Raw genomic sequence first — 13835 nt, forward strand, 5'->3', positions numbered from 1 at the left:
ATAAAACACACATCCTAGAATAAAATGTCCACATGAGTCCATATAGTAAAGTTTCCACAACACTCTAAAAAGTGATCTGCAGTGGATTGCTATATGTCCCAGGCAGAGAGAAGTAGATGAGTGGGAGACATGAGGGGTGGATCTGTCAGGTGAGGAAATGTGGGCCCACCCTCCAGAGGGCAGCATTGTCAGGAGAGGAGTGTTTGTCCCACCCCCTGGGAGTCAGAGCAGAGAGCATGCAGATGTTTTGTTATTTGGGAGCAGATCCCAGACAGAAAGGAGAATGATGAGGCTGTTATTGCTGCTACTGCTATGGCTGTGTCTGCTGGTGCTGTGCCAGCACTGCGGGGGCCGTGTCATGTGAGTGCCAACCTTCCTTATATCACTATATTCACACTGCTGATAATAGAGGGGTGCAGTGCATACAGGTCATAAAGCAAAGAGGTGCCTTGTGTGCCCTGCCAGGGAAAAGGGGGGTGGGGTGGGGATGTACACTATGTATATATACTGTATATAGTGCATGATGTACAGATCATACAGTAGGTGGGGTGCACTGTATTTTTTTATGTCTAGTCTGCAATGTATTATTAATATAGAGGAAACCTTTATTCAGTGTGATTCCTATGTTTTGTACTTTGTTTAAGAAATAAATGTTTCTTGAAGTTGAACTTCAGAAAAAGTAAAAATCCTCCCTGCAGTGGGGCTGCACCTGCGCTGCAAGGGTTAAAGGGGTTGTAAACCCTCATGTTTTTTCACCTTAATGCACCCTATGCATTTAGCTGAAAAAACACCTGGCAGTAACCGGCCCCCCAGCCTCCCCCCTCCCCCCATGTTACTTACCTGAGCCCCTTCATCTGTTCGGTGGGGACACGCTGTCCCTCGCTCCACGGGGTCCTCTTGAATGGATAGAATGATAGGAGCGCAGCCATTGGCTCCCGCTGCTGTCAATTAAATCCAATGACATGAGTGCCGGGGCTGAGTCCAGCATTCGTGTCTGTGGACGCAAATGCTGGACTTGGGAGAGAGCGCCCGCAAGGTAACTCCCTCGGGAGAGCGCCTCTCCTAGGGGGTTATCTGATGTGGGGAGGAGCCGTGAGAGCAGCCGGGGGACCCCAGAAGAGGATGTTTGGGGCTGCACAGCGGTGGTAAGTATGAATGTTTGTTATTTAAAAAAACAAAAAAAAACAATCCTTTACAATCACTTTGAGTGCACTTTTAGGTCTGGGTAACTAGGAAAAAAAGCGTTTTTACTTACCCGATTCTCCATGCTACATGACTGGTCTGCACGGCCTCCTCCTCCCTATATTCCAGGGGGTCACATACCCTCTGATGTCATCAAGCTCAATGCAAAGGCCATAGCCCTGCATTGGAAAGGAAGACACCAAGGAACAGTCCCACAGCTGGAGCATAGGAGAGTGCCATCCACCAGGGGAGAGGTGGATTGCTTTTTCTGGTACCATAGAACTAAACAAGCATTTTTACTTTTCTTAGAGCTGGGCTTTAAAGTGGTTGTAAACTCTTACAGACCACTCTAACCTACAGGTAAGCCTAGATTAAGGTGTACCTGTAGGTGCAAGAAATATCTCCTTAACCTACACGGTTAAGCAGATATTTCCCTAACAACAGGCACTGATGTCTACTGCGCATGCGCGCCATAGACAACGGCGCAGGCGCACTGAGTGTGCCGTTAGTGAAGGCCATCATGCCGTCACTGATGGCTCCTGTGCACATGCGCCGGAGTGACGTCTTCACTGCTCCGGGCAGTCACAGCGCCAAAGCAGCGATACCCGGGTATCATGGCGGCGACGGAGGATGTGGGCGAGGGTCGCTTCGGGGGCTTCGATCTCAGGTAATTAATTCATAAAGAGCTAGTATGCTATGCATACTAACTCATTATGCCTTTGTCCTGCAGGGTTTACTTCCTCTTTAAAGAGGAAGTAAACCCTGATGAGTTTACTTCCTCTTTGATTCCCTGCAAAGGTAAAGCATAATGGACTACTATGCATCGAAGCGAAGTCACCGCTGTCCCCTGTAGTCCGGAGCCTCCATCTTCTTGGTGGGTCTCGCTGCTCCGGCGGTGTCATTCGTCGGAGCCGAGGTGACGTCACTCCCGCGCGTGCGCGCGGGAGCCGCCACGCGCGGCATATCGCCATTAACTGTGGCGCACTCATTGCGCCTGCGCGCAGCTATCTATGGCGCATGCGCCGTAGACAGCGGTGCCTGTCTTTTGGCAAATATCTCCCAAACCGCGTAGGTTTAGGAGATATTTCTTGGACCTACAGGTAAGCCTTAATCTAGGCTTACATGTAGGTCAAAGTGGTTTGTAAGGGTTTACAACCACTTTAAAGTGTATGTAAAGCAATAACTTTTTGTTTTAGATTTTTTTATAGAGTATGGAAGGGTTAATAGCCCTACCAGGTTATATTTGTTTTGCCTGTCTTGCTGGGGGTGGGGGGGGACATCCCTTTACTTCCTGTCTTGGCACCATTTGTCAGACTTGCCCCCATTGGGGTCAATGGCAAGCCAATGACACTTTGGCATGACAGTTAAGGCATGATCTTTTAACCACTTCAGCCCCAGAAAGATTTACCCCCTTCCCGACCAAGCCCTTTTTTGCGATACGGCACTGCATCATTTTAACTGACAATTGCGCAGCCGTGCAATGCTGTACCCAAACAAAATGCATGTCCTTTTTTTCCCCACAAATAGAACTTCCTTTGGGTGGTATTTGATCACCTCTGCGTCTTTTATTTTTTGCGCTATAAACAAAAAAAGAATACATTTTGAAAAAAATGCAAATTTTTTTACTTTTTGCTATAATAAATATCCCCACCTCAAAAAAAAAAATTTCTTCCACAGTTTAGGTCAATATGTATTCTTCTACATATTTTTGGTAAAAAAAAATTAGCAATAAGCATATATTGATTGGTTTGCGCAAAAGTTATCGCGTCTACAAAATACAATACACAAGTAAATGCGCAAAAACAGGGTCAACGATTTTTCCCAGTGTCCACCAGTCTCTCACCAATTGAAACCAAGAATCCAATTATATGAATGAGAGTCCTTATTATGGTAAGATCACTATGATTATAAATATAAAAGCTGCTGTCCAGTAGAACAAAAGAAAGCATTTAAAACCAGGAGTTCCATATCCAGGGCTGCCATCAGCGAAGGATAGAAAACATGTTCCAAAGTCTGTGAAAAAAAGCAAAAGAAGAGGCGCCTTTGGGTGTAGAGATAACATACACATATAATTATAAAAACGTATTTAATATAGGCAACTCACATTTTGGATGTGATGTATGAGCATTCAGTCACTTTAAAAGCTGAGCATGGATGTGGTCATCTGATAGTCCCTCAAGCTAAAGCGCTGTAGCCGCTAACGGTCAGGAAGTGGCACAGACGCCGGCGGTGAAGCGCAGTTCAAAGCAGAATGATGTCTGCAGCGCAGGCAGAGAGAGATGACGTCATGAGGTGGGCGCGACCGGTTTTGTGAGCGTACAGGCTGAGATTGTTTGACAGCCGCCCTCCTTCATCAAGCAACTTGCTTGATGACAGGTCCTCTTTATGGAGAGATGCGGGGTCACCATCCGGTGCTTCTCTGGGCTCCCCTGTGCCATCAGGGACCAGGATAAAGAATCGGCCGCCACTAGATGGCGACCATAGAGATTTCTGGTGATCAGATGGTCACCAGTCATCTCTATGACCGTTGGAGGCCCGGGCGCAACGTTATGACATCACGTCTGGGCCGTGGATATAAACAAAGCTGCAATCACGTCTGGTAAGCATGGGATCGTGGATTTAAGAAGATGTGGGGTCATATTGACCCCGCATCTCTCATCCAGGCTGGAAAGCATGAGATTGGAGAATAAAATCCACAATCCCATGCTTACCAGAAGTGATCGTGGCGGTTGGTAAGCATGGGAGAAGCACCAGATGGCGGGGGGGGGGAATGTCCCCTCCCGTCGCCCGTAAGAATGATCAAGTGGCGAAACCGGCGCTATGATCATTCTTATGGTGCACAGAATCGCTGGCTGAAAACAAGGATGTCTGAATGATGCCTGTAGCTGCAGGCATCAATCAGATATTCCCACTGAAAACCCTATGACGTTTTTGGGCGGGAAGTGGTCAAACACAAGGAAGCGATCAAGGGGTTAACTGTGTTCCCTCAGCATGCTCTAACTGTAGGGGGGAGGGCTCAGTAGAACATGACAGTGATCACTGTAACCGATCACTGGGAGCAGTAAATCCCTGTCATGTCACTAGGCAGAACAGGGAAATGCCTTGTTTATATTCTCCCCATTCTTCCTCTCCGTGCCATGATCACGGGCCAAAGGCGGACATCGAGTTGTGGGGCACGCTCCCAAGGCGCAAGTGCACCCGCTAGCCGCAGATGACGCAGCGACGTACGGGTACATTGTGTTTAGATGCGTTGTGCAAAGGGCATCCCATTAATTTCAATGGGCTGCCCTACACATGACAATCACATGAAGGAAGAGCAGACACTTTTTTTCTTTTTCTTTTTTTATCGTACCGCACTACAATACATGGCAATAAGTTACCACATGTTGTGGCATGATTTAGCCAACATGCGTTTGCTGGTGCATTTTAGGAGCCGTAGCAGCACTGCGATCCACCTGCCATGTTCTTGCCACCCAGAAGTGTTAACGGAACCTACAGAGGTTTATTTATCCTCAGTGGAGACAGAGATGACAACAAAAACTCAGCAGTGCGTCTAATCCATCCGAACAATGTTTTATATCCAAACAATGTTTGCCTTTACATACACTTTTAACTATGGGTCAGGAATCTTGTAACACTGATTTTAATTTTAGATACACATTAAAAGAGAAGTATGAGTTAACAAAGCCCCCCTTTGGTTTGGTCAAAATTCATGGCAAGATGAATGCAGTATGTTATCAAAAAATACTGGAGGAACATTTGCATTCATCAGACAGGAAGCTGCGCATGGGACGTACTTGGAAATTCCAACATGACAATGATCTAAAACAGGCCAAGTTGACCTGTCATTGGCTACAGCAGAATAAAGTGAAGGTTCTGGAGTGGCCATCTCAGTCTCCTGACCTCAATATCATTGAGCCACTCTGGGGAGATCTCAAATGTGCCGTTCATGCAAAACAGCCCAAGAATTTTCAGGAACTGGAGGCTTTTTGCTGAGAGGAATGGGCAGCTCTACCAGCTCTACCATCTGAGAAGATAAAGAGCCTCATCCACAAATACCCCAAAAGACTTCAAGCTGTCATTGATGTTAAAGGGGGCAATACACAGTATTAAGAACTGGGGTATGTAAACTTTTGATCAGGGTCATTTGTTTAGTTTCTGTTGTCATTATGATTTAAAAAGAGTAAACACAGTTGACTGATAATAATAAATGGCTTCAGCCAAACACTAACCATGAGTGAAAGAAAAGTTTTTGTGTTATCATTTGTGAGGGGTTAGCTCGGCAGCGGGTGTGTGTCACCCCCTGGATGGGTTCACAACACAAAATCAGGCACAGCAGACAGCGTTGTAGGTGCAAAAAACAAAAGATGCGGTTTATTTATGCTACATGCAGTGAAACATATAACAGCCAAACAAAATAAAACATGAAAATAAATCCTGGTCAGCTTGACCTCTAATTACACACTTAGATTCCCTGTCTAACAACTGAGTGCAGCCTTGTGCTGCACCAGTCCCTGTCTCTGTTGTAGAGGTTTGCCACACAGGCGTTAACTCACCGCACAGAACAGGTGTCACACTCCCCAGTCTATACAACACAAAACTGGTTCCAGGATGGAGCATCTCCCTATGCATGCTGTGGTTTTTTGTAGAGGTCTTAATGAGCCCACTTACTTCAGCTGGGCTCATTAACTCTTCCCCTCTAATTGTAAAAGTCTGCATAAAGCCTGAATCTAGGGCACACATATTTCCCATCCTGGATACAACCAGGTGACTTTACCTGCGTGCTGCCACACATTGATATTCTCTTAAAAATGAAAAAGAAATCATTAATTCTGCCAGGGTATGTAAACTTATGAGCACAACTGTATATATATATATCTTGTCCTGGCACTTACTATCAGAATGTAAATGAGGACTAAAAAAATTTGAGCTGACACCGGAGCCATAAGAGGAAAAAGAAAAGAACAGGAAGGGAAATCTTTCAATGGGGTCACGTTGGTTAAGTATCTTAAAGTTAAATGCTCTTTTACATACATGGGTTCATGACAACGTAGGTTGTGTCTTGTTTCAGCCTTATAAGTTGGTCTCCCAGTAGAACACAGCACATTTCAGATACAGATGTGGATCTGACATATATATATACACTATATCGCCAAAAGTATTGGGACACCTACCTTTACACACACATGAACGTTAATGGCATCCCAGTCTTAGTCCATAGGGTTTAATATTGAGTTGACCCATCCTTTGCAGCTATAACAGCTTCAACTCTTCTGGGAAGGCCACACACAAGGTTTAGGAGTGTGTCTATGGGAATGTTTGACCATTCTTCCATAAGTGCATTTGTAAGTTCAGGCACTGATGTTGGACGAGAAGACCTGGCTTACAGTCTCCACTCTAATTCATCCCCAAGGTGTTCTAACCGGTAGAGGTCAAGACCCTGTGCAGGCCAGTCAAGTTCCTCCACTCCAAACTCACTTATCCATGTTTTTATTGACCTTGTTTGTGCACTGGTGCGCAGTCATGTTGGAACAGGAAGGGGCCATCCCCAAAATGTTCCCACAAAGTTGGGAGCATGAAATTGTCCAAAATGTCTTGGTATGCTGACGCCTTAAAAGTTCCCTTCACTGGAACTAAGGGGCCAAGCCCAACCCCTGAAAAACAATCCCACACCATAATACCCCCTCCACCAAATGATTTGAAGCGGTGGGCCATACTTTTGGCAATGTAGTGTGGATGAGCAAGTTTGGGGTGGAGGAACTTGACTGGCCTGCCAGAGTCCTGACCTCGACCCAACAGAACACCTTTGGGGTGAATTAGAGCGGAGACTGCGAAGTCAAACATTCCCATAGACACACTCCTAAACCTTGTGGACAGCCTTCCAAGAAGAGTTGAAGCCAGGGCTCGAGTCCTGCGGGAACGCATGGGAACGGCGTTCCCGTACTATTCCCACAGCGGGAACGCCATTCCCATTAGCTGCCTGAGGGCTGAGGCTATGCAGCGCGTAGTTCGCCGCCGCTCCTCAGCCGCCGAGTGACTGGTTGCTAGGCAGGGGCCGCTCCGCATCTAGCAACCGGTCACATGACTTCAGCCGTGCACGTGGGCACGCACTGGCGCGAGTCAGTGGGCAGGCTGACACACGCTGCGCGCCTGCTTGGATCCGGAGTTCCGGACTGTCCCCCCCTCCTCCCCTCTACCCAGTGCCAGTCAGTCCTGGCCTCCTGGGGCCACACGCTGCACTTTTCCAGTTTACTTCTCCTTCTCTACCAGGTTAGTCACTAGTGTGTAAGTTGCACTCTGCAATACCCTGCCAATACTCATCAATACTCTGCAATACCCTGCCAATACTCATCAATACTCTGCAATACCCTGCCAATACTCATCAATACTCTGCAATACCCTATCAGTATCAATACTCTGCAATACTCTGCGAATACTCTGCAATACCCTATCAATACTCTGCAATACCCTATCAATACTCTGCAATACCCTGCCAATACTCTGCAATACCCTGCAATACCCTATCAGTATCAATACTCTGCAATACTCTGGGAATACTCTGCAATACCCTATCAATACTCTGCAATACCCTGCCAATACTCTGCAATACCCTATCAATACTCTGCGATACCCTATCAATACTCTGCAATACCCTGCCAATACTCTGCAATACCCTATCAATACTCATCAATACTCTGCAATACCCTGCCAATACTCATCAATACTCTGCAATACCCTATCAGTATCAATACTCTGCAATACTCTGCGAATACTCTGCAATACCCTATCAATACTCTGCAATACCCTATCAATACTCTGCAATACCCTGCCAATACTCTGCAATACCCTATCAATACTCTGCAATACCCTATCAATACTCTGCGATACCCTGCCAATACTCTGCAATACCCTATCAGTATCAATACTCTGCAATACCCTGCCAATACTCTGCAATACCCTATCAATACTCTGCAATACCCTATCAATACTCTGCAATACCCTGCCAATACTCTGCAATACCCTGCCAATACTCTGCAATACCCTATCAATACTCTGCGATACCCTATCAATACTCTGCGATACCCTGCCAATACTTTGCAATACCCTATCAATACTCATCAATACTCTGCAATACCCTGCCAATACTCATCAATACTCTGCAATACCCTATCAGTATCAATACTCTGCAATACTCTGCGAATACTCTGCAATACCCTATCAATACCCTGCAATACCCTATCAGTATCAATACTCTGCAATACTCTGGGAATACTCTGCAATACCCTATCAATACTCTGCAATACCCTGCCAATACTCTGCAATACCCTATCAATACTCTGCGATACCCTATCAATACTCTGCAATACCCTGCCAATACTCTGCAATACCCTATCAATACTCATCAATACTCTGCAATACCCTGCCAATACTCATCAATACTCTGCAATACCCTATCAGTATCAATACTCTGCAATACTCTGCGAATACTCTGCAATACCCTATCAATACTCTGCAATACCCTATCAATACTCTGCAATACCCTGCCAATACTCTGCAATACCCTATCAATACTCTGCGATACCCTATCAATACTCTGCGATACCCTGCCAATACTCTGCAATACCCTATCAGTATCAATACTCTGCAATACCCTGCCAATACTCTGCAATACCCTATCAATACTCTGCAATACCCTATCAATACTCTGCAATACCCTGCCAATACTCTGCAATACCCTGCCAATACTCTGCAATACCCTATCAATACTCTGCAATACCCTATCAATACTCTGCGATATCCTGCCAATACTCTGCAATACCCTATCAGTATCAATACTCTGCAATACCCTGCCAATACTCTGCAATACCCTATCAATACTCTGCAATACCCTATCAATACTCTGCAATACCCTGCCAATACTCTGCAATACCCTATCAATACTCTGCAATACCCTGCGAATACTCTGCAATACCCTATCAATACTCTGCAATACCCTGCCAATACTCTGCAATACCCTATCAATACTCTGCGATACCCTATCAATACTCTGCAATACCCTATCAATACTCTGCAATACCCTGCCAATACTCTGCAATACCCTATCAATACTCATCAATACTCTGCAATACCCTGCCAATACTCTGCAATACCCTATCAATACTCTGCAATACCCTGCCAATACTCTGCAATACCCTATCAATACTCTGCGATACCCTATCAATACTCTGCGATACCCTGCCAATACTCTGCAATACCCTATCAGTATCAATACTCTGCAATACCCTGCCAATACTCTGCAATACCCTATCAATACTCTGCAATACCCTATCAATACTCTGCAATACCCTGCCAATACTCTGCAATACCCTGCCAATACTCTGCAATACCCTATCAATACTCTGCGATACCCTATCAATACTCTGCGATACCCTGCCAATACTCTGCAATACCCTATCAGTATCAATACTCTGCAATACCCTGCCAATACTCTGCAATACCCTATCAATACTCTGCAATACCCTATCAATACTCTGCAATACCCTGCCAATACTCTGCAATACCCTATCAATACTCTGCAATACCCTGCGAATACTCTGCAATACCCTATCAATACTCTGCAATACCCTGCCAATACTCTGCAATACCCTATCAATACTCTGCGATACCCTATCAATACTCTGCAATACCCTATCAATACTCTGCAATACCCTGCCAATACTCTGCAATACCCTACCAATACTCATCAATACTCTGCAATACCCTGCCAATACTCATCAATACTCTGCAATACCCTATCAGTATCAATACTCTGCAATACTCTGCGAATACTCTGCGAATACTCTGCAATACCCTATCAATACTCTGCAATACCCTATCAATAATCTGCAATACCCTGCCAATACTCTGCAATACCCTATCAAAACTCTGCGATACCCTATCAATACTCTGCGATACCCTGCCAATACTCTGCAATACCCTATCAGTATCAATACTCTGCAATACCCTGCCAATATTCTGCAATACCCTATCAATACTCTGCAATACCCTATCAATACTCTGCAATACCCTGCCAATACTCTGCGATACCCTATCAATACTCTGCGATACCCTATCAATACTCTGCGATACCCTGCCAATACTCTGCAATACCCTATCAGTATCAATACTCTGCAATACCCTGCCAATACTCTGCAATACCCTATCAATACTCTGCAATACCCTATCAATACTCTGCAATACCCTGCCAATACTCTGCAATACCCTGCCAATACTCTGCAATACCCTATCAATACTCTGCAATACCCTATCAATACTCTGCAATACCCTGTCAATACTCTGCAATACCCTGCCAATACTCTGCACTACCCTGCCAATACTCGGCACTACCCTGCCAATACTCTGCAATACATACCCTATCAATACTCTGCAATACTCTGCAATAAATACCCTATCAATACTCTGCAATACCCTGCCAATACTCTGCAATACCCTATCAATACTCTGCAATACCCTATCAATACTCTGCAATACCCTGCCAATACTCTGCAATACCCTGCCAATACTCTGCAATACATACCCTATCAATACTCTGCAATACTCTGCAATAAATACCCTATCAATACTCTGCAATACCCTGCCAATACTCTGCAATACATACCCTGCCAATACTCTGCAATACCCTGCCAATAGTCTGCAATACCCTGCCAATAGTCTGCAATACCCTATCAATACTCTGCAATACCCTATCAATACTCTACAATACATACCCTATCAATACTCTGCAATACATACCCTGCCAATACTCTGCAATAAATACCCTATCAATACTCTGCAATACCCTATCAATACTCTGCAATACCCTGCCAATACTCTGCAATACATACCCTGCCAATACTCTGCAATACCCTGCCAATAGTCTGCAATACCCTGCCAATAGTCTGCAATACCCTATCAATACTCTGCAATACCCTATCAATACTCTACAATACATACCCTATCAATACTCTGCAATACATACCCTGCCAATACTCTGCAATAAATACCCTATCAATACTCTGCAATACCCTATCAATACTCTGCAATACCCTATCAATACTCTGCAATACCCTGCCAATACTCTGCAATACCCTATCAGTATCAATACTCTGCAATACCCTGCCAATACTCTGCAATACCCTCAATACTCTGCAATACCCTATCAATACTCTGCAATACCCTGCCAATACTCTGCAATACCCTATCAATACTCTGCAATACCCTGCCAATACTCTGCAATACCCTATCAATACTCTGCGATACCCTATCAATACTCTGCAATACCCTATCAATACTCTGCAATACCCTGCCAATACTCTGCAATACCCTATCAATACTCATCAATACTCTGCAATACCCTGCCAATACTCTGCAATACCCTATCAATACTCTGCAATACCCTGCCAATACTCTGCAATACCCTATCAATACTCTGCGATACCCTATCAATACTCTGCGATACCCTGCCAATACTCTGCAATACCCTATCAGTATCAATACTCTGCAATACCCTGCCAATACTCTGCAATACCCTATCAATACTCTGCAATACCCTATCAATACTCTGCAATACCCTGCCAATACTCTGCAATACCCTGCCAATACTCTGCAATACCCTATCAATACTCTGCGATACCCTATCAATACTCTGCGATACCCTGCCAATACTCTGCAATACCCTATCAGTATCAATACTCTGCAATACCCTGCCAATACTCTGCAATACCCTATCAATACTCTGCAATACCCTATCAATACTCTGCGATACCCTGCCAATACTCTGCAATACCCTATCAGTATCAATACTCTGCAATACCCTGCCAATACTCTGCAATACCCTATCAATACTCTGCAATACCCTATCAATACTCTGCAATACCCTGCCAATACTCTGCAATACCCTGCCAATACTCTGCAATACCCTATCAATACTCTGCAATACCCTATCAATACTCTGCAATACCCTGTCAATACTCTGCAATACCCTGCCAATACTCTGCACTACCCTGCCAATACTCGGCACTACCCTGCCAATACTCTGCAATACATACCCTATCAATACTCTGCAATACTCTGCAATAAATACCCTATCAATACTCTGCAATACCCTGCCAATACTCTGCAATACCCTATCAATACTCTGCAATACCCTATCAATACTCTGCAATACCCTGCCAATACTCTGCAATACCCTGCCAATACTCTGCAATACATACCCTATCAATACTCTGCAATACTCTGCAATAAATACCCTATCAATACTCTGCAATACCCTGCCAATACTCTGCAATACATACCCTGCCAATACTCTGCAATACCCTGCCAATAGTCTGCAATACCCTGCCAATAGTCTGCAATACCCTATCAATACTCTGCAATACCCTATCAATACTCTACAATACATACCCTATCAATACTCTGCAATACATACCCTGCCAATACTCTGCAATAAATACCCTATCAATACTCTGCAATACCCTATCAATACTCTGCAATACCCTGCCAATACTCTGCAATACCCTGCCAATACTCTGCAATACCCTATCAATACTCTGCAATACCCTATCAATACTCTGCGATATCCTGCCAATACTCTGCAATACCCTATCAGTATCAATACTCTGCAATACCCTGCCAATACTCTGCAATACCCTCAATACTCTGCAATACCCTATCAATACTCTGCAATACCCTGCCAATACTCTGCAATACCCTATCAATACTCTGCAATACCCTGCCAATACTCTGCAATACCCTATCAATACTCTGCGATACCCTATCAATACTCTGCAATACCCTATCAATACTCTGCAATACCCTGCCAATACTCTGCAATACCCTATCAATACTCATCAATACTCTGCAATACCCTGCCAATACTCTGCAATACCCTATCAATACTCTGCAATACCCTGCCAATACTCTGCAATACCCTATCAATACTCTGCGATACCCTATCAATACTCTGCGATACCCTGCCAATACTCTGCAATACCCTATCAGTATCAATACTCTGCAATACCCTGCCAATACTCTGCAATACCCTATCAATACTCTGCAATACCCTATCAATACTCTGCAATACCCTGCCAATACTCTGCAATACCCTGCCAATACTCTGCAATACCCTATCAATACTCTGCGATACCCTATCAATACTCTGCGATACCCTGCCAATACTCTGCAATACCCTATCAGTATCAATACTCTGCAATACCCTGCCAATACTCTGCAATACCCTATCAATACTCTGCAATACCCTATCAATACTCTGCAATACCCTGCCAATACTCTGCAATACCCTATCAATACTCTGCAATACCCTGCGAATACTCTGCAATACCCTATCAATACTCTGCAATACCCTGCGAATACTCTGCAATACCCTATCAATACTCTGCAATACCCTGCCAATACTCTGCAATACCCTATCAATACTCTGCGATACCCTATCAATACTCTGCAATACCCTATCAATACTCTGCAATACCCTGCCAATACTCTGCAATACCCTATCAATACTCATCAATACTCTGCAATACCCTGCCAATACTCTGCAATACCCTATCAATACTCTGCAATACCCTGCCAATACTCTGCAATACCCTATCAATACT

General features: G+C 44.5%; 1 protein-coding gene across 1 annotated transcript in view; it reads left to right on the forward strand.

Moving 5' to 3' along the window:
- Positions 1-232: 232 nt before the first annotated feature.
- LOC143975571 (attractin-like) overlaps positions 233-13835 on the forward strand; it is a gene marked incomplete in the record, with an annotated part of 173878 nt that continues 160275 nt past the window's right edge. The window contains 1 exon segment of the mRNA XM_077478034.1: positions 233-360. Within this exon segment, the coding sequence (XP_077334160.1) occupies positions 284-360 (77 nt within the window).

The sequence above is a fragment of the Lithobates pipiens genome, unplaced genomic scaffold (genome assembly GCF_037356315.1).
Source record: "Lithobates pipiens isolate NorthernLeopardFrog02 unplaced genomic scaffold, aLitPip1_a1.2 Scaffold_13, whole genome shotgun sequence".
Taxonomy (NCBI): domain Eukaryota; kingdom Metazoa; phylum Chordata; class Amphibia; order Anura; family Ranidae; genus Lithobates; species Lithobates pipiens.